The sequence below is a fragment of the Tympanuchus pallidicinctus genome, unplaced genomic scaffold (assembly GCF_026119805.1).
Source record: "Tympanuchus pallidicinctus isolate F22 unplaced genomic scaffold, pur_lepc_1.0 scaffold9, whole genome shotgun sequence".
In the NCBI taxonomy this organism is placed as follows: domain Eukaryota; kingdom Metazoa; phylum Chordata; class Aves; order Galliformes; family Phasianidae; genus Tympanuchus; species Tympanuchus pallidicinctus.
Genome location: NW_026294813.1, coordinates 14,075,962 through 14,102,801, shown reverse-complemented (window position 1 = coordinate 14,102,801; position 26,840 = coordinate 14,075,962). Strand labels below are relative to the sequence as shown.

General features: G+C 40.3%; 1 protein-coding gene across 1 annotated transcript in view; it reads right to left on the bottom strand.

The window, feature by feature from the left end:
• The window catches only part of GOLPH3 (golgi phosphoprotein 3), a 30,353-nt gene extending 6,604 nt beyond the window's left edge, over positions 1 to 23,749 (bottom strand). Inside the window, exons 1-2 of the mRNA XM_052670590.1 lie at positions 23,239 to 23,749; positions 3,663 to 3,794 (exon numbers count right to left, since the gene is read on the bottom strand). Of these exons, the coding sequence (XP_052526550.1) occupies positions 3,663 to 3,794; positions 23,239 to 23,451 (345 nt within the window). The 5' untranslated portion in view covers positions 23,452 to 23,749. The remainder of the gene's footprint in view (positions 1 to 3,662; positions 3,795 to 23,238) is intronic.
• Between the last annotated feature and the right edge of the window lie 3,091 nt (positions 23,750 to 26,840).

The window sequence follows — 26,840 nt, the reverse complement described above, 5'->3', positions numbered from 1 at the left end:
CCAAGCTGTGTTAATAGGAAAACCACAGGAAAGATCTCTATATAGATATCAGGTCATTTCTGGAACTTCATTTCCATTTTAGACAGCATGCATAAAACACTCAATTTGAAATTTGAATAAAATCAGCAAGAATGGAACAGTCAACAATGACAGGCTAAGAAGAATTAGATTTGCCTAGATATAAAAATAAATCATGCAAAATATTTTTGCAAAGTGGGTATCAATCAGGAGTTTAGAGTTTAATTTTAGTCCAGACAAACCCTACTGAAAACAAACCCCAACACGTGCATCTTTCTGATTTACAAGCCTGTAGCACAGCTTAACTCAAAAACCTCATTAACCACACACACACCAAGTCATCAAATCTCTTCCAGTTTCACACCATGTTTTTCTGAACTTCTGGAAGTTTCTATTCTCTAAATACATCAGAGCAAGTTTCAAGTGTTTTTGGTTGCTACACTGTGTTCTATTAATAGCAACCTTTCATGCCTTTTTTTAAAGATCAGCAAAAAAAACAACACATAGAAAATCTCCTACGAAGTTTAGAAAACAGCTTCCCTTGATTACATGGAGTGAAGAAACCTTTTATTACCACTGCAAGGAAGCTTAAGAAGGTAGTCAGCACATGATTCACGATGACAGAATGAGCCTAAACATAAAGGCACTTAGAGGAAAGCTACAAGGAGTACAATCTTCCATTCAACTCTATCAGGTCTCTCTTGTGAGCCCTTGTGAAGCCACAAAATGTGGTGGTTTTGCCCCTGAGTTTATCTCTGCAGCAAGGCACTCAGGTAACAGAGCACTGTCTCTTCTCAATTCTCTGCTAAACAGAATGATCCCTAAACAGATTCTTCCAATTATCCTCCCCTCAAAAAAACAAAACAAAACAAATCCAACATATATGTGTGTATATATATATTTTACAATTATGCTTTACAATTCCACAGTATTTTTTCTTCTTGCTCTCTCAGCACACAGAGACATGCAGTAAGGGGAGCTCTACGATCTTTTTCCTCTACTCACAAATCTGCCTTCTTGGACAAAGATTTATTGACTAATATCTTTTGGTTAATTCTTTCCAGAGTCACTGAAGCACAAGAAGAGTGGAAATTGAGTGAGTTGGGCATGCTGTGAATTGAACCATCATAGAAGACAAAGTATCCACATGGGGGAATATTTTTTCCTCTTTTTAATAGATGAACAAAGGTAAAGAAGCTACAAACCTGATTACTCAGAGATTATGATCCTTAGACCTATTGCAGAAATCTTTCTTTACTCCAATTCTTCAGGAATTTATCACATACTGGATGTGCCTCTTAGTCAGCCACTAAGAATATTTCAGTAGTATAAAGTATTTAATTTGCATTTTCCACAACATCGTTCTGCAATTAAGCAGCACTGAAGATTAAGCACCTCATGCACTAATTTCCCGAGTGAACTCTTCATTACTTAGTTTTAGTAATAACAATAAAAAAATCACTCATGCATGAATCGCTCAGAATTGTCAATTATAAAACAGAGGTTAATCCAAGGATTTCCTGAGATTTCTTTCATTTCAAGAAAAAAAGCTGTAATTATTGGTTTTGCTTTCTGAAAGGGTAAAAGGCAGCACAAAATTCCATTTTCCATCTTCAACAACCATTAGTCTTAGAAATTATTTTATTTACATACAAACCTCAGCTTTCTTTGTGACACCAGTAGGTAGAACTCTGAAATAATACAGTGACTATATACTCTCCAGACAAATTCGCTAGGACATACCAACACAGAGACCAGTCACAGTGGCTATCAGAAGTTTTTCCTAAAGTTCATCATCACCTCTCTGCCAGTTTCTTAGTTTCATCTGTATCTGGCATTTAAGCACGGTTACGATCCTGCATACTGTCCAAAAGACTAGTCCTGCTGTTCCCCCTCAGCTTATTGCTTGCGTTCCACCTCTGATGACAAGATCAAGACGATGATTCAAGTAAAAATTTAACTGAGCAGAGAAGTGAATGAGTTTTAAGACAGAGTGATTACCTGATAAGGCTGCACAAACAGTATTAACAGCTAAAGGGAAACTCAAAAAAAGCCTCCTTGCAAAGACAGAACTGCGCTTCTTAGCTGCAGCACCAACTGACGTAACTGAAAGTTAAGCTTTCCCCTTCAGAACATGGCTGGAATGATAACATGGTTTGAGTTTGAGTTACAAATCAGAGCACCGACTTCTCAGAACAGCTACACAATATTAAACACTGCAAGACTTGAAATAACATAGGAAACAATACAAGAACGATTTCTATACAGAGAAGTGAAGGAGAGAAGAAACACCAGACTATGTATCAGTAGTTAGGAATTCTACTTGCACGAAGTTCCTTAGGTAGAAATCAATTGCATTTGAATTTTATATTAAATCTTCTCCAAAGAACTCTCCTGCCTGCAAAGCAATCTCTAGATTTGTTGTTTTGTTCAACAACAGAAAGAATAAAGCATTAAAACGTTACGTAGCTTTCAGCTTTCCTTAAAAGATGTAAAACAAACAAACAACCAACAAAAAAAAAAAACAGTCAAAAACCAGACAAACAAAACCCCAAAATCACATGCTTAAAAATAAGGAGGAATACAAGAATTTGGTTTGTATGCTGCAGTAAAGGTATGGCGCAGGTTATTTTTCTATTTTCCTAAAAAGTACAGTTAAAACTTCAGTTAAGCAGACCTGACAAAGTTTGCATAGAAAGAAAATAACTGCTAAAGAACATTCCTGAATGCCTAAGGAGCCAAAAGCTTTGTGGGGGAAAAAAGATTGTGCAAACTAATAAGTGCTGAATATGCTTACATAAACCTAAAAGAAGTAGGAGCTGTTTGCCTCAACAGAGGTTCAATTCTTCAGTAAAGAGGGAAGCTGAGAGATGTTTGGGGAACTTGGAAGCTCTCCTTTAAGAAAAAAAAAATCAGCAAAGCATAATATTGATAGAGAAATAGCCCACAAAAGAGAATTTATTTGTGGTGAATAGAAATATCTGACCACGCATTCAGTAAAGTTATTTTAGAAATATCCACTAAAGCTGATGAAGTAAAAAAAATTCTTCGAAGAACTTTTGCACATTTTGTAAAGGAAAAATCCAGCAGCAGAAGGAATAAATTAAAGCTTCTAATCTTCAGCTTAATTCAATCAGGAACCTTAAAACCCATCTTAAACATAAGTGACCAAAACCATTTTAGCTAGACAGATTTGAGCATTCCCAGGGACCAAATCACAGAGATATCTCCTATTACAACTGCATCTAGCACACTGCCAGTGAGTTGTCTTTATCAGGCCCAGCCCACATCTCGCTCATGCTGCAAGAGCCAGTTCCTTCAGCAGATCACAGCTGGTGCTTGCTGGCTCCTAGTAGCAACTGCTGCCATGGCACCCAGGCCACCACTACTGCCAACTGGTTATGAAAGGTTCCCAAGTGCAGCAGGAACATGTCAATGAGAACAAACAGGAGCTGTGAACAAGTACAGAAAATTTCCCAAGGCAGTTCAGCTCGCTGTTTAAACTCTATGCATGCAGCTTAAGTCACTACTCAACCTCTAACCAGATATTAAAAACCCTGTTTTGTTACAACTGATTGTAATTTATAGCTACTGCACTGTCTGAAACACAACTCAGAAGCAAAACTGACCACAACTCCACTTACTTTTCTAGTCAGCAGACTTTTGCGCCTCATTCCACAAGCCTCTAGCTGAAGACGTCCACGCAACGCAAGTTCAATTAGCATGCAGCCACGCAATCCTGAGGAGATGCAATCGTTCCAGAAGGATGTGTAACCCTGTGAAGAATGAAAGACAGTCAGATACTTCCACCTGCACCTGAAAACAAACAGAAAAAGAAACATGCTGTGTACTCTAAGCAGTTACCTTGCCTTCATAAACTTTTATGACAAAAAACCATCATATCTATACTGTAAACGTTAAAGAGAAACAGATGAATTTTCTTACTTTTGAGGTTTTGTCAATTCTTTGAAGAACTAGGAAGCTTCAAGAAAGTGACGGAAAGAAAAACCCAGCAAGGTAGGCCACCGAGTTCATATACATCAAAATAAATCTAACATATTTTTAAGACATCAGACGCTTGGCATTACTAGTATCTCACAGGCTTATCTGAGTTTCATGATAAACAGAAACATGCCATAAACAACATGGCACTGAAATAACGATTATCAACATTAAGTAAGATAGAGAACATCTTGTAAATAGAAATGCTGCAATCAGCACAAACTGAAGACCAGATTTCCCAGGCTGAACAGAGTACAGTGACGCAAGGCAATGCTACATGCTTGGGGCAAAGTGGCTGGAAGATTGCAGAGGGAAAGCATCTGGAGGTGTTGGTCAATGCTCAGCTGAACACAAGCCAGCAGTGTGCCCAGGTAGCCATGAAGGTCCATGTCATCCTGGCTTGTGTCAGAAACAGCATCCTGTGAACAGCAGGAGGTGTTTGTCCCTCTGTACTTAGCCCTGGTGAGGCTGCACCTCAGGTACTGTGTTCAGTTTTGGGCCCTCACTACAAGACATTGAGGCCCTGGAGTGTGTACAGAGAAGGCAGTGAAGCTGTGAGGGGTCCAGCGAATGGCTGAAGGAGCTGGGACTGTTCAGAGTGGAGAAGAGGGAGACTTTACTGCTCTCTTCAACTCCCTGAAAGGAGATTGTGGCGAGGTGGGGGTTGGCCTCCTCTTCCATGTAACTAGTGACACAATGAGAAGGAACGGCCTCTAGTTGCACCAGGGGAGGTTCAGGTTGCATGTTAGGAAGAGCTTCTGTGAAAGAGTAATCAGGCATTGGAATGGCTGCCCAGGGAGGTGGTGGAGTCACCATCCCTCAGGTGTTCAAGAAACATGCAGATGTTGTACTGAGGGATGTGGATTAGTGGAAAATGCGAAATATTGGTGATTGATGGACAGTTGGACTGGGTTATGTTGAAGGTCACATTCACATTGGTGATTCGACAACTGCAAACCAAAAGAAAAAGTTTCCAAATAAGTATTTGGAACAGTTACTACTGTCATCTAAACCCCCTGAAAACATTAATATTTCCGAAACATGAGGCATACTTTTCTCACGTGGACTGCAAACCACATTTATTTTATGAACCACATCACACCTTTTATGCTTCATCTACATTTCTGCATTGATAGCTGTCCGCAGAACAGAACACTTGATCCAGTAAATTTACTTACCAGTTAGAAACACGCATTTATTGGTTTTTGTACTTCACTGCTTGCATGCAGTGATGAAGACTTATAAAAAGGATTCTATTTTAATCACTAAATACCCAACACTGTTCTTTTTGGTTTTGTATTGCTAAGACAGAACAAAATCATTTTGAGAAATGATCTGCCTTTTGATAAATGACTGCAAAAACAGTGGTATGATCCAGAAAGGCCTTCCAAAAATCCTGTAGCAATGCATCCTGTCCATGAAAACAGTCACTTTGGATTACAGGAAACAACAGAAAAAAGGAGAGCACTCAAAATTTACCCCAGCCAATAACTAAGACTAGCTCAAATTAACACAACCTTACAGTATTTGCAAATGACATCTGTCAGAGACACCAGACAGACATACCAGAAGTCCACTACAGCATACACAAACTATTCCCCAGCTAATGCATGCCATTAAATACAGATTCCTAAGAACATAATACTTGTTTCCATTTCGGATTTAATTTCAAGAGCTGTATTCTATAAATGAGTAATAGTTGTAAAAATTCCACAGGAACACTGAATTTCTAGGAAGTTGTTAATGAAATATTAGATCTTCACCTAAAAGGCCATAAGCATAAGGCTCCAAATGCATTTTGGAAGTTATTTTACCAGTCTTTTTACTCAAAATGGATCTTTGTGAGAATCAGCTATTATCAGATGTCAGCCATTCCACCAACTTTTTGGTTGGCATCAGACCAGTTCTGTCTTAGAAAAAAACCAAACATGTAAGATAAGGTGCAGTACTTGCTTTATGAAATAAAATGATGACTCCTACATTCAATTTCAAATCAATTACGCCTTTTAAGTAAAAAATAATTTCTGAAATCAGACAAGATATACACATACTAAAAATCTACTGGACAAACAGCTGTGACTTAACAAATGAGTATTTCTTTATACTTATTAAGTATTATACTGTTAAGTGAACAGTTTAAGTCCTGGAAATTATTCCCTTGTTTAGTAAGAAAAGATGAATATATTTTTAAAATATTTGCCAAGGAGATGACAGCAATTAAATCAGTATTAAATCCTTTGTTTCAGCAATTATCCAACATGTATGACCACAGACTGTGGGATGTAGATAAATGAATAATCCTAGGATAATTCAGGTCAGAAGGGACCTCACAAAGTCTCTGTTCCAACTTTCAGCTCAAAGCAGGTTCAGCTATGAAGTCAGTCCAAATCATACAGGGTTTTATTCAAGCAGGTCTTGAAAATTCTACGAGGATGGAGACTACAAAACCATCTCATGATTTAATGAAGCAATCCTAAAAATCAGTTCGAAAGGATTATGATCTTCAAAAAGGGAACTGCTTAGTCTACTGAGTTCCATGACATTAAAGTCACAAGAAGGTACATTGCCTCAACTTTTTTTTCAGACTCAAAGTTTGCAGGGTATCCACAAGAAAAGGAACATCTCATTAGACACAGATTATGTTAGCACGGTAAGGAACAAGGTATTCTGTAACAGCCAGTGACATCCTAAACATTTTACAATCTGTTAAATTGGTCTTTCTAGATAGTTCAAGCAGATGGACTGACTGACCGTGCTCAGGGTTACTGCAAAGATGTCAGTCAACTGAAGGAACTTTCAGAGAAGGTAAGGTTAGCACACAGCAGTCTCACTAAATCATCCTTTAAATTAACTGGAAGTTTCTGGTGTAGCTGAAACAAAGTAAAAGCAGGCATTTATCTTCCACAATCGTCTACCTCAAATGATACATGTAGACAAAGTAAAGAAAAGAAAAACAATAGTGGTCAGCATTATACTACTATCTGTTAAAGAGGTGAACAGTGAAGAAAAGAAGAATGAAAAGGGTAGAGAGAACATGCAGAGAGGAAGAACAGCTTTGTAGAATTGCACAAGAAGCAATTACTTCTCCTTTTTCCAGACAAGAAATAGAGGGTGGCAACTGAAATTATCTTTTTTTAACCTGTCAAAGGCCAATTTCTTGTCTACATAAGAATTAGACTGTTTTCACAGGAAGATGGAAGTTATTAGAAGAAAACTTCTAAATGGATTCTGTAAGCAGTACACAATCTGGGTACAATTTTCACAGTACACAATTTTCACAGAAGTACACAGCATGCACTGGAAGTCTTTCTGTGCATGTTAGTCCCTGGCCACTGCTGGTTAAAGAGTACTGAAGACAATAAGGATTCAGTTTGACTTTTAACACTGTTTTTGTTATGTTCCAAACAGCTAGCAGTCTCAAAATAGTTAAAGAACAAAGATCACTACTAACAGGCGCCAGTCATTTCACTGTTTGATGTTCTCAAACAACATCAATACTCCCAGCAATACAACACCAAATATTTTTCTCTCTTCCTACAAGCCTCTGCTAATTTTATAAACATCCTAACTGAGTGAAATACTTATTTTCATTAAAGTTGATAGCAATGGTGGTGGGGAAGACTTAAAATGTAGTGAGTGTTTTTATCTGACAGCAATTGCGTCAGTGTAGCACAAAGCTATGAACAGCTCACAAGACAATTTTAAATCTACACTGATTCAATGATCCTTAGCCTGCTTACAACCATCATATTTATTTACAGAAACACAGTAGAAAAGTGGTTTTCTTTTGAGATAGCCTAGGAATTCCAATATAAAAAATAGTTTTGCTAGACAAGCATAAAGGGAAATAAAAAAAGTTTATAGTGGAAACTTGCAATTATATTAACTTTGAAAGCTCCAGCTTTCCACTAGAGTACAGCAAAGCACAGAGCTAAGACTAACATCCTCTTTCTATTTAAGAAATAGGTTATCCAACAATCTATGCTCATTAAAACATTAATCTCCCATCACACAATGAAGTACCCATTCACTTTGTTCTCTTACCCACTTCCCAGCTCTCAGAGGTCTTCTGTCCAGTAAGCCACTAATCACCACAGCTTCTACCTACTGAACACCATCCATATCCTGACCATGGCTCTAAGACCACTGTGTCACCCACCCTACCGCATTATCCTCCATTCCCTGCCTTTACTTTGACTCTTCAGCTGCATGTCTACACCATCTGCTCACAACACCCTTTCTCCTACAGCAGCTTGCTTCCCTGCTACAGGCTCCTGTGACAATAAGATATTAAATTCTCACATCTGCATTTAACAGAGACTGAGTTTCTATGGTCTTCATGGATTTTACTATAACTATTCAGGCATATGTGGCAGACAAGATGGCACACAACATATTTACACTGTTTACGGTGAGCAGTCATCTTATTCTTGTTTCCACTTTAAAAGGGGAAAAAGCCACATGATTATACTGGCACACATTCAAGCAACCTTTACCAATAAAGTAATTAAAAAAGCTGAGCAACGCTGAATTAAGCAAAACTCCTAGAGCTTCCTCCTACGTGCAGTAGGAATCCAAAAGCTGGGGTATGTAAACAAAAATGTGCAACCATACACAGGAAGCCACATCCTAGAAATGCTGGCATGCAGAGTGTAACAGGAGTCCAGATTGATGCACATACCCCATAGAAAGGAAGTGACCCTGACTGGAATGGTCTACCAGCATCCCTTGACACCTTCACTTGCTTCTTAATGTCTTTACCCTACTTACCTCCAAGACTCCTGAATCTCAAACTTCACAAAGCTATACTTTAAGCGGAATCTGAATACATTACAAAACAACTTCAATCTAGTGGTAACACTTACTGCATCTCAGACCCTCAAAGCTACTGCAGTAATGACCACTACAACTGACTAAGTACATAAGCAATCAGAATGAGGAGACTAACACGACCAGAACAACTGACTGTATATGGCATCTATTACTGTCAAAATGTTTTAGGGATTTATAGACAATTTATGTTACTTCAAAAATCTGAACGTAAATTCAGAAATATTTCACTTCAGTATAAAACAGTCAGTGAGCAGTCATATATCCACCTGTCTTATTGGTTTACTCAGTTTCAAAAAGCTGTGAGGCCTGTTCCATCAAAAAAGAAGTTCAGTATTCTGGCTCAAGCATAAATTAAAGCCAGCTAATAGCAAAGCAAAGAAATACAACAGAATTGCAGATGCTGTTTTACATTTGTAGACATCATCTCAAAATACTGACTGAGAAAGTTTCTAACATTGCAGAGTGAAAGTTCAAAAATACTTCCTATTAAAAGTGAGGACAAAAGACTTGAGTGGGACCATGTAATAAGCTACTTCAGAAAACTGTTTTGCCCATAAGAGTTACTAAAAACCTCTTATAGAAAGACACCCTCTCTCCAGTTCTTCAATTATCTCATAATAGGAAACCAGAAGTTCTACTATACTCTGCATGGATCAGAAAATGGCAGAGAACTTTGAAAAACATCACAGATTCATAAGAAAAGAGGAAAAATGGTTGCGGAGCTCCAACCATGATGCTTTCAAGATACACTCGTAGTAACACAAACCATGCTCAAAGCAGTTGGTAAAGGCTGTCTGCTTATTGAACCTTCCACAGCACATGGTAGACTGTAGCATTCAGTGCATTTCCTTACCTAATGCAGCAAGTCTCAAGCTATTACCGATTACTTTACAGATCACAGAGCCACAGCAAATGAATGTGAGCTTTCTAAGTCTTCATTAAAAAACATCATAAAGCTATGTAGTAGTCCATGAAGGTTACTGAGATTTAATATGACACACTTGCTAAAAAAATAGAATTCATTTATTAGGAGAACAAGCCCTTCAGGCTCATCTTCAGCTCCGCAGACTCAATAACAGTCAGTATTAAGGTCAGTGCTAGGCTGAAGACTCAGCTCTGACTCAGACTCATTTACATTTATGAAGAGCCATAACAGCAGAGCTTCTGAGAGGAGTCAACTCTTTACAACAGTAGGTAACAGCAGGACAAGGGGAAATGGTTTTAAGTTGAAGGGCAGGAGATTGAGGTTGGATGTGAGGGGCAAGTTCTTTACAGAGAGAGTGGTGAGGTGCTGGAACAGGCTGCCCAGAGAGGTTGTGGATGCTCCATCCCTGGAGGTGTTCAAGGCCAGGTTGGATGGGGCCCTGGGCAGCCTGGTCTGGTATTAAGGGTGGAGGTTGGTGGCCCTGCATGTGGCAGGGGGGTTGGAACTTGATGATCCTTGAGGTCCCTTCCAACCCAAGCCATTCCATGATAGCACACAAAGTAATGTCACCCAAGCTAAATTTCTCTCCTTAAAAACCTTTTCATTTTATATTCCATCCTCACAGTACTCCCTCCCTGTTTAAAAGGGGAACAAAAGATCTACTGTAACAAAACTGAAATAAAACACATAAAGGGGAGCTACCTAAAAATCAGACATGCTTGTACTCAGGAAATTCCGAATTCTTCTTTTACAAAATACACAAACAAAAAGAGTTCAAAAATTTAGTAAGGAATGCAATTTTTGAAGCACTTTTCATCCACAACAGTTCTACCAGTAGAGAAGTTGGCCAAGCTGGTAAGTAACAGAAAGTTAAGATAAATAACAATCACAGCTCCTGAGGGGTTCAAAGTCCTAGATACAAAACAATAAACTGGATTATTAACCACGAAAACAGGAAACCCAAAAAAATCAGGGTTTTTCAAATAGGAGGCATAATCAAAGAAAGCCTCCACGTTAGTGCACAGTAAATTCTCTATTTACAGGTAGCCTTTTTTCCATTAAAAGGGGATCTCAAAGGAAGATATTCAACCATCTCTTCTTGGGTGTTTAAAGATAGCTACTAGTCCTGAACTCTTCAGGATTTTGCCTGTACTTTTATTACTTCAGCACAGCATTCAAATACTGTGTGAATGGCAGCCATATAAGGCCTCTAAAACATAAAACTGTGATGTTTATATATGAACAGATATCTAGTTTTCCCAAGCAGTAGTTTCTTCATTGGCTTCTATTCTTCCTGATACTGGCAGACTATTTTTACGTTAAGTTCTCAGAAATCACAGATGACAAACACACTGAAAAACATTCCAGGCCTGACAGCATTGTGGGGCATTACTGAGCTCAAATGTACTAGGTCTCCTCAATAAGTTTCACTAAATTAACATGCCAGCATAATAAAGACACAACGCTGGAAATGTCATGGTCTGTCTGTGAACCACAGTTCTGGAAACACAAGAAATACAAGGTGGCTCACCTCTCCTTCAAAGATGAGGAAAAGGAAAAACAGTTGCCAGCAGATGTATAATTTCAGATGGACCAGATAAATCAGATGTAGAACTTGGAAGAACTCAGTCAGTTTGATTTATTTGTAGGCTAAGGCAAAACAGTATGATATAAACTATAAGCTGCACTGTGCAATAAAGAAATGGCATTTACACAGCATGATGCATAATGAAGCAAGAAAACTCAAATGATCACTGAGTAGCCATCCCAGTAATGAGAGAAAGACTCACTCAGTACTCACTTAAGTACTTAGAAGTTCTTAACACAGCAGCAATAAACACCAGGGAGGAAAAAAGAAAAGCAGGAAAAGAAACAGAGGTCAAAACAGTACCCCAGTGCATAATCATTTTGACAGCATAAGAACCACTTTGAAACCACTACTTTCCATACATCATTTCAATTGCTCTTCCTTCAGGAGTCTCATTTCAATTACAGCGACTTTTAAAATCACAGCATTTCACCTCAACCCTGCACAAAACTCCTTGAACCTGAGAAGGTAATTCCTCCTCTGTGTCTTCATTTACAGCCATTTGAGAGCCAGGAGAAAATAGGCAGTCCAACAGAACCTGAACTGCTGCTGATAAACAGAATCTGATTTTTGCAGGGGTAACTGCATACACCGTCCAGGCGCACTGCAGTGGGTTAAAACTTTTTCAGCCACTGTTTCCACACCAAGAATGGCTGCTGCCCTTCCCTTGCATTCTCTGCAAGCATAAATTCTAAAGTTGCTACCACAGATTTTATTTTCTGCTTCACAGCTATGACGTTTAATGGAATTCACCTTTTTAAGCATTTTGTTTTTAATGAAGAGTACTAGCAAATTAAGGAGCATGGGGCTATCATAACTCTGTAAAGAAGAGAACCACCTAAACATACTGTTTATTTTTATGTAGGCCCTCTGCAATCATTACTAATATTTTGAATGTTTAAAAGCAGCCATAATCATTTCAAAAACTGCAACATTTCATTAAAGCTGTTCTCATATTCAAAGATGTAAAATACCAACTAAAAGCAGTACGTATACAAAAAGGATAAGGCAAGTATCTGGTTTATTACAAACTGTGTTTTTTAACATAAAATTTCACTCCTTTATGTTGACCTAAAATGTTCATTTTATGAATTCCTAATGCATCTGCCATCAATACTCTTCTACAGACACACTACATCTCCTCAGGTATTTCTATCACATCTTGCAACTAAATGGATATCCCAGCAGAGAAGGGCAGAAGAGGACAAAGAACAGAATGGGAACCTTGAATTCAGAACCTTTACATAACACTGCTGAAAGTAAAATTGCTGCTTAGGAAATATTGCCTGGTATTGTTGCAGGTAAGTAAATCTATCCTCTGTGACACTGCAACTTCAAAAAATCTTATGCAAATCGAAGTCAATAACCAAGCTGCTGTAATACAGGCTTCTTAGATAAGGAAGCCCCTTCAAAGACAGTGATTCATTTAGGAATACTATCATTCTACAAAGAAGAACAAATACAACTGCTGAATTTTCAGTGCAAGTCAGGAAGACTGATGCAATGTAAGCTTAATTCAACACTGACCACACTCATCAAAGCATCTGTCCAACAAAACCAGTACCTGAATTCTGCAGCCAATCCTAAAAACTTCAACGTTCCTTTTTAGAGCAGGAAATGCTTATATCAGGATAACAAAGTCTTCTAAAAAAAAATTACGTACGTTTGTTCTTACAGAAAATTGTTGCAAGAAGCTTCTCGACATAAAAATAAGCAAACAATTTTAGTAAGAAATGAACACTAAGTACAAAAAAAGCAAATTTTCTTAAGTTCTCAGTGACCCAAATAGGAAAAACAGGTCAGTGCTTCAAGAAATAACTGCATGCTCATTCTGATAATTTGAATCCCATAAATCAACACTTGCAAAACCATGGTCAGCAAAGCACGGCTGGGCAGCATAACTTTAGGTAATATATAACACCACACTAGCAGGAATTGTTCGGAATCAAACATCTTCACACAGAAATAGCAGAAAAGTGGCTACAAAAGTTATGAAAGCTGTTAAACAACCAGAAGCACTGCAAAAATGCTACTTGTGTCTCTGACCTGTACAAATACTGAAATGATGTAACACTGTTTGCTTTATTGGCTTCTTACATGCTTCTTTAATTTTTTTTCCAAAATTAATTACTGTGTAAAACTATATACTTAACAAATGTGCTAATTCCATTTTAATGTCTAAACAATTATTTCAAATACCACTTCTGTATAATTACTACAGACCTACATATATTTAATTCTTCATAACCAGGAAAACTGGAAATTCAGCTTTATCAGTTAATAATCTTCAAAGTGCCAATAGTTCACTGCAAGTAGAGGAGACATAACAGGAATATAATGGCAATTCTATGCTAGTTCTGCTCTACTCCTCTCCTGAACAGCCAGCATGAGTTTCTCCTTAACTAGGTTCTCAAGTGGACCTCTGTCAAGTCCTCAGCCAGCTCTTCAAGGAACCTTAGAGAGACTGTAAACATGCAAAGCACCCTAATTCCAGAAAGAACCAACTGAAAGTCTTTTTACCGGCATATCTAACCACATTCATAAGGAGCTGGGGGAAAATGCAAACAATACATAATGATGATAGAAGAGAAAGGAAAAGCTTAATTGTAACAAAACTTGAAGACAGGCTGGAATGTGTAAAATTGTTTGAATTGTCACAATAATACTGGGCTAACCTCAGTACAGGTATGTTTTATTACAACACTAATCCATTTTCACCTTCAAAGAATCAAAAAATACATTCTATCTTTTCCAAGGCACGTTACTGTAGTTTAATGTTCCTGTAGATGAGCTTAACAGCACAGAAGCTGCAGCTGACAGTGGAAGTCTTAAACAAGAAAAGCAGATGTGGTCAAAATCTGTATGTCCTTTAATGACTCAGGGAGTCTCTCTTACCTTCCAAAAACGTTCAAAGCTTGTATACTGATCTCTACATACAAAAGCTATAGATTTTTTATTTTTATATTTTTACCTCTAAGAAAATCCATGTCTAAGAAATCCAAGAAATCCAACCTAAGAAATGCAGTAACACTACAGTTGTGCACGACGCCAAATGAGTTAAAACATAACATCAAGTTCAGCTTCTGTGGCAGTATACTCTGCCAAGACCCAAATCAATTTCCTTTGCAAGGGATCTGCACAGTCTCAGCCCAACCTACTCATGTTTAGCTGAAAAGAAAACGTTCAGGGTTAGAGTCTTGCTTAAGAATTCTTCAATAATCATTTCCTTCATTTCCACTCATTGTTTCTCCTTCTCTTCCCTGTATTATGGACCTAAAAGACAAGCAAATAACAAAAACCTGTTATGGTGAAGACGCTCAAAGTTGTTTCATTGTGTTTAGATTCTAAGGCAGTAAGTTTCCCTAATGTGCAAAAAATTGATTTTAGTTTTGGCAGCAATAACACCTGGCAGATTTCAATTTTAACTTCTTCCCTAACCAACTTCTTTTAAAGAATGGCACAACGCAGCTTCACCTAATAGGAATGCATTCAGAGAGGGTAATTTTGAGTACACTATAAATCTGGTGAAGAAAACAGGGAGTCTCATTTTTCAAGATGCCCTTAAATTGGTACAAAATAATTTCAGATTCAGCAAAAGGAACCATTCTATCTATCTGCGTAATTGGAAAAAAATGAGAATACTAGAGAGACATTCATCCCTCATCAGTCATACCTCAAACACAGTAACATGGAAAAAAAGGATTTGAGAATACTCAAAATATTCAAGACAAACTTCTCTAGGAGAATATTTTGTATTTTCTGATGTGTCAAAGCAAAACATTTCAGCTCCATACCTGGATATTTAATTTGCAATTATAAAAAATGATTCCTCTTTATTGTCTCTAAGAAACTGTGCCAACCTACATTTAACCAACTCTTCACAGCAATTCTTACCTTTCAGGCAAGCCACTGCCTTCTCAGCACTGCAGGGGTTTAAGACAGAAAAGCAAACTTGAGTGCAGAACCGCTCAAACACTACAATTTGAAGAACATAGTGCCAAACTGCAGTCCTTTTTCAAACTTCAGTGACATTTAAATCATTAGCCATTTTACTGGAATATAAATTGTAGTCTAGTTATAAACACAAGGTTGTAAAGAAAGTCTCTGAAGCGTTCTGACAGCCAAACAGTAGAAATACTACAGGAAAGCATGCAGACATACTCTGAAAAGTGTAATTTTGTTGACAAGAAACTTGTCAGTTATTTGACTGACTTGAAATTGCATTTAAGAATAACAAATAGCAATTGCTGTTGACTACTGAAAGCATTAAAGCCAAATGCTACCACCCAGCTTTGTAAGCATGTGCACAGACATGTACTCAGGTATCTTCTCACCAAAGGGAAGATCTAAAAGACAACTTTGCTAAAGAGGAAGCAACTTATCCATGCACAGTGCTGAACCTTTAACAAAAGACACAGAATCCTCACTTCTGGCATGATTAGGTGCATGCACAAGCAGACAGCTACTTCAATTAATGTGCAGTTCATGCAACGCTGCCTTCTGTCAAAGTCCAACTTCTGTTCTCCATACGCTGTGCAAAATTTGCAATAAGCTTGTTCCATAACCTGCAACTTAATTTCTACACTACCAGCTATTGTCACTGAGCATACAATCTGGCCCCAATTTGAAAGAAATGTTTAATTAGAACTGGTGCTCAAATCCTCCACAGCAGATATTTCACTCAAAAGGAATCTTCCCACAGCAATAAGCAAACATGGCAGGAACAGACACAAAGAGATCACATCCTGCCTAGGTGCAAATTTAACAAGTAGAAGCTCACAGTACAGCACAGCACACCTCTGGTGCTGGGCTGACCCTGGCGGGCAGCTAAGCCCCATGACTAATTGCTCTCTCCCCTTCAGCAGGATAGGGTGAGAATGAAAAAAAACAAAAACAAAAAACAACCCACAGTGCAGTCAAAATCCTGTGTGCCGTAATATGAAAAGTTTAATAAGAAAAGCAAAGAAGAAAGAAAAAAAGAAAAAAGTGATGCAAAGGCAACGGCTCACCACCTCCCACACGGAAGACAGAACCACCCAGCCCCTGAGCAACGACCCCCACCCCCTCTTTTTTTTGCTGAGCATGAGGCCATATGGCACATAATACCCGCGGGCCTATCCTGGCAGACTCCCCCACAGCTGCGGGTGAGGCCTTCCCACTGCGCCCCAGGGACAAACAGGGAAGGCCTTGATGCTGCTGGGCAGCCTTCAGCAACAGCTCTAACAGGATCCTTTATCAGCAATGGTTAGGTCACGAATGGAGAACTGCATACCAAACCAGCTGCTGCAGGGAAAGTTAACTCCACCTCAGCCAGACATGGCACAGCTCTTCTCACAAAAAGAGAAGAGCTGAAATCCTGTACGTCCTTCTAATGCAGAGAAAGTGGGTCTAATGCTGGCTAAGTAATAGGGGGATGCTTAACAGATTTGGATTGACTAGGCAACACAATTAGAACTCTCCCCTCTAGACTTACCAATATACTGGTATCAGCCCCTAAATACAACAGCCATCCTTCTCTCCTATCTTTTTTCTCCCCTCCGTAGTTGTGACAACTTAAGCAGAAAGTAAAGCACTGGGTTAATACAAACAGAGGAGCAGCAGAGTAATTAAGTTTGAAGGAGGTGAACCATCTTTATTTATCAGTCATTGTGAAGATAATGAATTTCCAGAGCAATGTCTTAGAGGTTTTAAAAAATGTGTACAAAATGAGATTGTCTGAATTCCCCTAGATCCCTTCAGCTTGTTGTTTTTCAGAACAGCCTTTGTTTCATCTACCCAGGTGCAAAAAGTTTGCAAGAAACAGACCATCTAAGAATGTCACGTCACAACATTCTCTCTATGAGATAAGAAAAAATCCACCTGTTGCCCTGCTCTTGCACTAAAAGGAACAAGTTATTCCATTTAGTGTTTAAAATGTACCAACTGCAAAGTCTTGTACACAGCCTGCAGATGCTGCTAAAGCAGAAACCATATTTAAATAACCTATAGGAAAGCAGCTGTAGTTGGTGCTTCAGAGAGAGCCCTGGCACCCTTCCTGCCGTATTCCTCAATCCAATCAGAAAGTACTATACTTGCCTCTTCCAGTAAGGCATGCAAAAAATGTGCTGAAACTCAATACACAGGAATGATTCTCTCCTAGTCAAGACTGTCAGATGGGGAAGAAACAAGCATCTGCAGAAGTAAAAACTGGAAAGTCCGTTTGCTAAACAGAAAATCCATGTTACAACACCTGCCTGCATACAAAAGACTGCAAGCCTGTCAGGTAATGGCTGGCTATAATGACACGATGCTATCCAAAAAGACTGTAAAAGGAAATTATTATAAAACATTTAGCAATAAGCAGCTTACACATGGGAAGAAAACTAGCAACAGAAAGATATGCAAAAAGCCCAACAGCCTAACTTCCTGGTGTGATGAACAGCACCCTGCAATGTCCACAAACAGCAGTAAGTCCTGCAAACATTTAATGCCTTTCCAATTACAAAGATCTAGCTCACAAGGCATACCACTCATCATCTTAATGGTTCACCACAAACAAAATGAAACAAAAGAGCTGAAATACTGTAGTTCAGTGTAAGTTAAGAGGTGGGGCCAACCCATGGTTCTGCACTGAGGCTAACAGTCTTCCTCATACCACAACATGCCTATCTGCTCCCACACACACAGCTTTACAGGCAGCATCTTTTAGAGGAAGAGAACAGTTTTGTTCTATTTCAAGTTTTTATGAATTTTTTTTATTTTTATGTCAGAAATATGCATGTTAAATTTTTCTGCAGTAATATTTCAATATTTCATTCTGAAACTAAAGAAAATAAATTACTGAAATTGACATTTTACAAGCAGGTTAGCTATGGAAGAACAAGTACTCAGCAGCAGTACACAGTGAGACAATTGATATTTTTACCTTCCTCACTAAAAGCTCAGTGCAAATGTGCCTATGCAAAGGAAACTGACCTGCACTGTTACTGGGAACTAGCTTCCCCTTCCCCAGCTAACACAACACCAGTGAAAGTGTGCTGCAGTCACTTGCTCTGAGAAGAAAATTCATAGCTGACATACTGCCTGCAATTCTTAGGCTGTCAATTCGGCCTTGCAAAGAAGGCCCATTACATGCAGCTTAATTGAGATAAGTGCATCGGTGCCTCAACTGCTCCGCTGTCAAAAAAAGAACAGAAAAAAACAAGCAAACAAACAAACAAAAAAAAACCCCAAACCCCGGAAATACATATTTTTTAAAATATAAAACCCTGCTTTTCTGTTCCACAATTACTTACTCCACAACTAACCAGCAGTACTTTCTCAGGAACACATTATGAAAAAATCTGCCAGAAAAACAGCTTGCTGGAAGAGAAGAAGAGTTACAGCTTTCCTTATTAAGAGCACTAAAAAATTGTGATGTATCACTAGAAAGGCTCTGAGTAAGTTTTTGTCTGGTTTTCCTACACTAGACAGCTTGAGATGAAAGGAAGAATTATGCTACACTTGAAGTTATTCATGAATAAATAATACAGATCACAGATTAGCCACGCTAGAGGAGTGGGGATAACAAACGCTGCATCCAAACTTTGAACAAATGAACACCTTTTCAACACAAAGTCAACTTATAGATATAACGCTGCTTCCAGATCCTCCAAAGACTTGAGGAGGATTTACTGGCAAGCACAGTAAAGGGGCGCTTCACTGCATCTCAAAATTCGTGTACTCCTCAGCTTGCACCTCTCATCTTCTGCCAGCTCAGACCTTGTGTTGGGAGGTGAAAGAAGGGCAGAAAGGCAGAGAACTATGAAACGAATGACTTAATCACAGACATTACCCCCCTCCATTGTTATACCATGGATATGATTTTCTTTTAAGCAGAAATAAGAAGGTTACAACAAAACTTTTCAAAACCACTATTTTTTTCTTTGCCTACAAATTATCAACCCCACAACCTTCTGCATCATCACAAAATCAAAATTTAAGACTGGACAAAACACCACTCCATTTCAAAAGCTGTAATTTTTTTCCCCCACTTTTCATGAAAAACTCTTTAGGATTAGCAAGAATTTCACTAATAAATCTAACTGCTCAGATTTTTTTTTAAGCATAAACAACATTATAGCACTAACCTGATCAGCATCAAACAACACACTTGAAACAGGTAAACCAACTCCCAAATAATTTATTTCAATAGAATGAAAATTTAACATAGAAGCCTTCACATTATTTTGGCAAAAAGCTACACTGTAACTCTACTGTTAACACTGAAACTTCACCCATAAAAGAGGCTTCCAAAGGCCCAGCATGAGCAAAGATTCCAAAGAATTTCTGCACCTAATTAAGTGACTGAATATTGCTTCACTCTCACAAATAACATCTTAGGCTTCACCAAAGGAACAAATAATAGAGCCAGAAACATTCCCTGTTGGAGCAGGCAACAGTACAACTTATTTCAGCAAACTTCACATGAGCTTTCTCTCAGCAAACAACAGACTAGTTACAGATCAAATACGAGTTTTACCTTATTAGCATTATTATCTAAATTATAAACCTCTGCAGCTGCTTTGACTCATCTAGCTGTGACATAGGATACATATAACAGCTGTAAACACCACTGCATTTCAACAGATTCCCAACCACTATCAAGAGAGACGTCCAAAAAGAAAAAAAGGAAAAGACAAAACAAAACCTACATACAGAAAAAAAAAAAAAAAAAAAAAACAAAACTTAAAGAGGGATGGCTACTGAGCACTCTGTAGCCTTCCAGCTTCCTATGGGACAGAGCTGGACAGCATCTGGAAGAGCCACTGTTGAAGAGCCCACTGGCCTGCACTAGCCCTTTCGCTGTCATTTACAAATAAGCAGTTAGTGTTTACCACTCAATTCTTTTGGCAGTGACGACCTCAGATGCTTCAGAAGTTCCATATAACAATCTCCCTTTCACCGCAGCTTTGACCTATCCTACCACAATACTATTTTTAACTTCACACAGCAAAGTATTTTATTTCAGTATTTTTTATTCCTGTAGCAACAGGCTACTACTCTGCTCTAGATGGATGAACAACACTCCCCTTTGCAGTCTCATTTTCAGAGGGATTCCAGGTATTTATTCAAGGATGTTCCCTCTAGAACTGCAGTAATGCATTCTGTTCCACTGAATTATCTGTTCCTCCAAGGACACAGCATTTGACACCTTATGCAAGCATGTGCGTATATCAGCACACACCCCTTGCAACCTGTCTCAACCTTGGAATACAGGAATAGTTATGAATATATAGGAGATACAGAAAAAGAACCATCAGTGGGAAAAAAAAAAAAAAAAGAAGAACAATCAGCCCATGTACATAAATCACATTTTAATAAGATCAAACTTACCAGAAAAGAAAAAAAAAATTAAAAAGACAATGCCTAGGAAGCATGTGTAAAGGCTGTTAATTGTGTTCAAGCATTAAGAATGAGGTGCTCTGCGTTTGTTAGGGCAGCAGGATGTGCTCATGGCTGAACCAACAGTGCGGAGACAACCAGGCAACAACTCAAGCTCTGCGATGGCTGCTGAAGGCCTTGTGCTGCCACGAAAGCAGGATTCTCACAAATAGCTTGCCATCTCCTAGAAACACTGAACGCACCTGTCCATCACTGTCTGCATCTTCCTGTAAAGCTCTCCGAAGAGCAAAGGCTCTTCCACCTATACAAAGAAATTATAAACAGTGTCCACTGGCACGCGAGGCATTCCTGATAAAATTTACATGTTATGCCATAATTCACTACTGTTTAATGTTTAAAAAAATTAACTCCAAAACTGTCAAAGCTAAGTTATCAATGCAGTTAGCGGCGACTTTTGTGAAGTAACTGTTTTTAGGAAAATGCATTCTTACCAAAGTACAGTCTTGTAACTTTTATTCTATTCCAACACAATGAAGTAATTCAGCATACAGTCAAACAAGAACATTGACAACTGCAGATTCACTGGCTTTTAGTTGAGATTAAAGCTCACAAACCTGCTTTTGCCTGTCTCTTACATTTTGTGCAGTTTCACAGTTGTTCTTTATAGACCTTTTATTACTTTTCTCTACTTGCTGTCATGAGAAAGCCTCAAACAAATGTCAACGGGGATCAATTCTACTGGAAGTAAAAACTTCATAAAAAGCATTCCCAACTGCATAAAATAAATTTATTTTGCTCACTAGAACAACAGAAAACCCCAAATCTTCAAAAATTTATCTAGTTTTAAATTTAAAAAACCCTGAAGATAAAGAGCTTTACTTCTATAAAAGACAGAGGTACAAAAAGACACAGAAGTAAAACACAGGCTCTAGTGATTCGTGCCTAACCAGCCTCAGAAACTGCGTGCTAGTTGGTGCACATAAGCCCCCCACCCTACAGATGACATTATCATTCTCATCATTCTTCTTGTCTGACATTTCAACTGCAAAATCTCAAGGGAGTCACGAATACCCATGCCACTGCAATCAATTCCCTTTTTTGTACACAGAAACACTGCATTACCTGTAGCATGCACCATCACCACTTATACTAAAAGTCAGATGATTTAGCAGTGCATTTTTCAGGCCCAGTATGAATTACTAACTTCTGATATACAAGGAAACACTCGTGCTGTATATTCTTTCTAAGCAGACAGAATACTCCCTAGTTTGAAATCTTTACAGCCCAGAACCCACGGATTCAGCAGATTTACCACACATATGAGGAAAAAAAGGGCTGGAAATTCACCTAGTCTAACCCATCTTTCTCAGAGCAAGTCCTCCTATCCTGACTTGACTCAACAAGCCCAACTCTTCCCTGCAACTATTCAGGCGAGTTAGAAGAGCAACACACATAGGCACATCTTCAGGATTAGTAGGAAGAAGCACACATCTCTGTGAGTATCTGCTGACTTTACTGTGATGCCATGGCAAGGTCCGTCTGGGAAAAATGGGATTAGAAGAATGTGGACTGAAGTACGTGGACTGAGAAAGAAATAAAGCATGTTATTGCAACAGATATATACACAGACAGAACCCCAACAACAAAATTACCGTTATTTAGGAAAACTACTTCCTAATCTACACAACATCAACCAGTCAAGTTATTCTAGATGCAACCCACTGCCAAGGAACACATTGCTTGGCAGTTTCCTCCTGTTATTTTCTGCTTGTGAACGGCTTCATGATACTTCCACCCAAATCAGTCTTCTTTAGTTTACTTGCAACACCAACAGAGAATTAAGCAGGTCACTTAATTAAGCACACATGACAGTTAGTAACTAAAATAAAGGCATCACAACAAAGGTGTGCTTCACCACACAGCATATCAAACTGTTTTCCCTGATAAGGCTTTGCACAGTGTGCACGTCCTTTGTATTGATTATCACTTCATAACGATAAGTCAGTATGAAGCTGACCACCACATCCATAGAAATATGCTTTGCTGTTCACACAACCACGACAAACAAGGGTATCATAAACTCAGTGAAACACGGAGTTACATAAAAACCTAAAACCTATTTCCTCATTTTGACCCGCTTAGGATTCGAGGCCCGTTTTTATCGTGTCTGTCTCCATCAACTTTCCGGCCTTTTTCTCACGCATTAGCCTCAGAAGCGTTTTCAGAAAGGGCTGCCGAGCGTCCCGAAGCCCTGCGGGCACAAGGCGTTACACAGCCCAGACTCCCACGTCCCAGCGGCGGGCGAGCAGCAGTAGCACAGCCACCGCAAGGCTGCCCGGGCCTCACGGCAGCCGCGTCCCACCTGCAGGCACCCCAACCCTGGCCTCCAGAGCCCCCCCCGACCCACCCGCGCCCCGGCCCAGCCAACACACGGCAGATCCCCCCTCCCCCACACACGCTCCCCGTCACCGGCGTCCCCTCTCCCCGGACCCCCCCGCACGGTCCGCACCTCGCGGTCCTTGAGGCCCAGGAGCAGCACCTCCTCCATCAGGGTCAGCCGCGTTTCCTTGGAGTCTCCCTTCTCGTCGTCTCCCGGCTCTTCCCGACGGCCTTCGTCCTCCGGGCCGCCCCCGGCCCCCCTCTCCTTGTCGGCGGCGGCGCTGCGGGACGCCTCGGTGCGGCGCTGCACCAGGCCGGAGCTGCGCTGCGTGAGGGACGTCATGGCTGCGGGCGGCGGGAGGGCAGCGGCCGGGCCGGGCGTTTGGGAGGTTTGGGGGGTGGGGAGGAGGAGGAAGAGGAGGAGGAGAAGAAGAAGGAGGAGGCGGCGGCGGGGGACTCGGCGACAACTCGGGAGCGCGGAGACGGAGTAGCGGAAGCCGCTCCCACTCGGCCCTACCCGCACCGCGGCTGCGGCCGGCCGGGGGCGGTCATGGGGAGTGGGGCCGGGCCGCGGAGGCGGAGGCAGCGGGGGCCGAGCTGGCGGAGGCGGCTTCGCGTGCAATATGGCGGCGCGGGCTGATGTCAGCGGAGGATGTGGCAGCGGCGGGAGGGGGGGGCGCCGGAAAAGGCCGCGGGCGGGAGGAGCCCCGGGGGGACGGGAGGAGACGACGGCGGCGGGAGGGGCGCTGTGCTGCGCTGCGATCCGCCCCGCGGAGCGCCACCATCAGCGGGGCGGGGAGCGGCCGGCCGGCGGCGGAGCTGAGCGCAGCTGGAGCCGCGTGGCGGCTTTGGCGGCCTTTCCGGCTTTGGGCTATAGCAAGTTGCGTCCAACGGGCGTTTGCGTAAATAAAAGGTGCCTCGGTATCTCCACAAGACCTGTTCTGCGGAAATGCCTTCGCTGAATAGTGGAATCTCTGTTAATTCGGTCCTCCATAAGCTGCGACTGTTTGCTCAGCGCTGCCATCAGGGTGACGGGCTTGCAGTCGTTGCAACAAAGCAGCGCCGTCCTCTCCTCCCGCGTGGACGCAGTGCGCTGTTGGGGCTGTTAAGATCATTTCCATTTTGATACCGCTGTTTAACTACGTTCTTTTCTCCCCTAATTCCATTTTAGACGTTAACCGATGGAAGGCTCATTAACAGCTCCTGGTTATTCACGTCATTTCTTTTGTCATTCTTTTTTGAGTCCTGTTCTGGGCAGCCACAAAGGACTCGTCGTTGGTCTTTGTTTTGTTTTTCAGTTTTGTGAAAATTGATTTTAAAAGCAGTTGCTGACCATGTTGCTAATTGCCAGCTTTTCTGTTTCGTATGACAAAAGTGACCAAATGAGTGTAACTTGTAGGTCTATAAGGGTGTTAAAGTTTGTTGGTCAGTTTCACGTCTGTTAGAGTGAGACGTACTATGAAATCACATTTGACAGAGTCACTTTTCTGCCTTTACATGCTCGGATGTTTGCATGAATTTAATGGTGTAACTTCAAAGAAATATATTTTTGTTATTAATTTCAATTCCAATTCCTTATCATTGAACTGAACTAATAATCTCAGTATGAATCAATGCTTATAATCGAATTTTGATCCGGTCTTTTATTACTGTTTCTTTGGTTTTTCTATACCAGATCACTGCCAATAGACAAAACCAAAGGCGGGCAAACAAGACACATTTCAGCATCCAATTTCACTAGTGTTAAAGCCCCGAATAGTACCAAGAACTGCTGTTTCAGCGGGGGACCACGCAGCTTGTTGGATCTTCTTCACCTGGCAGATCCCAGTGTGCCACATAACAACCTTCTCTGCAATCTGTACCAGAACATATTTCAAAAATACTGATGAGTCCAATGTGGTTGTGTCAGGAGCCCAGGAGGCTGTATCCCTAGCCCTTGTGTAATGTGAGCATCCCATCACATGGGCTGTCACCTGGCACGTCCCAACTCCAGAGGCACCTGGCTGCAGAGCTGAAGGGCTACATTTTTTAATTGTTCTGTTAAGAAGAAATAATGCAAATGCAGGGGCTCTCATCTATAAATAGTTTCTGTTTGGCTTGCAGTAAACTCATAGCGCATCCCTGTTTGTTCCTAAGCCAATATCTGGCAGAATTTCTCTTAACAGCTGCTGACGAGCTGAAGTTATCCTAGCCAGGTGTAGGAGACTTCAAAAACACTTGGATTTTCTGAACTGCTGCCAGCCCTTTGGGTAGCAGAAATAAAAGGGAAAATAGCAAAGCATGAATCTTAGACTCGCTTTGTGTTGCACTGATTGCAGTTTCCATGATTCACTTTGCAGTGGGAGTAGGGCTTATTCTGATATCAGCAGAAAAGACAATTAACAAACCAAGTGCAAATGTCTTGGCATAGCAGGTAAGACAAAGAGTAACAATATTTAACAAGCAGGAGGTCAACTGCTATTCATTCTTCAAAATTTGTTCTAGCTTAAATGTCCCGAGCTTGGCATGTAGTTAGTCAGTACTGGAAGTTCTAAACCATGATATGCTCCAAAACTTTGGCCTTTGTAGGTAAATGTAGGTTCCACTGTTATAATAGCAAGATACTGCTGGGCTGATTTTTCTTTTGAAGGACAATCAGGTTAATAACTTGTGCACATTTTGAGGTTAATGTCAAGAATACAGAAGTTATTTTCTAACAGAAGCAGCATCTAGAAGGCTGCTCACCCTAGTATTGCTTCCCCATCAGTGTTTTGCCAGTCGAGCTCGTTCACATTCCGATCCATGTCTTCCATTCCCTTACAATGAAGGTCTGCCTCTCCACCCATTGTAACTGGTGTCATGTGGAGATGCTGCTGGAATCACTGAAAGGATCTGCTGTGACACACACAAAAGGTATTAACCATTAATCATTTCTGGAATCTGGTGATTAGGAAGCTGCACAAATTGGCACCGTATCGTGACCGAAGGAGCTCTACACTCTCTTACAACATGGAAACCAGTGGCCAGGAACAAAGGAACACAGGGATTTCCTAAGGCCAAACCATCCTTAAAACTGTACTGATTACAGATATGTGTTTAAGTAAATTCTGCAGTGAGCATTAATAATCAAAAGCGGTTTGAAAGAACAAAATATCTTGAGGTTTGTTCTATCCAGCAAGATCTCCGACAGCAAGATTTTGACCTGCAGTAGGAACAAAGGCATAGAAGGACAACAGGAGAGGGAGCCAGCGATTTTGACTTGACTTGCAAGAGAAGTGAGCAGACCAACATGTGGCATTTGAGGTGGGAAGAAACTAGAGTCTATGGCCAAAAGTCTGTAAAAAACATGTTTAGAATGCAGTGGCTGCACACTGCTCTGTAGTGTTTTCTCTCTTGCAGTTTCAGCTGTACCTGTTTCACTTGTACCGTTGTCCTGGTACCAAATAAAACCTTCACTAGCCATTGTAGACCAACTGGCATTTTCTTCTTGGTTTTATCAATGAACTTCCCAACACTAGTAGCATAGCAGCAAATTTTGCTAAGTAAGCTCCAAGTGTTACATTTCTTTTTGTCCATACAACAAGCCCATGCTCTGACAGCAATTGGCACTCAGTAGTCAGATATCATTTAAACTACCACTTCACAAAGCTGAAATTTGGCAGTATATCTTTTCAAATAAGCTTCTCTTTAATTCTCTTCCTTGGCAGATTTAGGAATGATATTGTCTCAAAAATATGAAGAATTACTCCATGT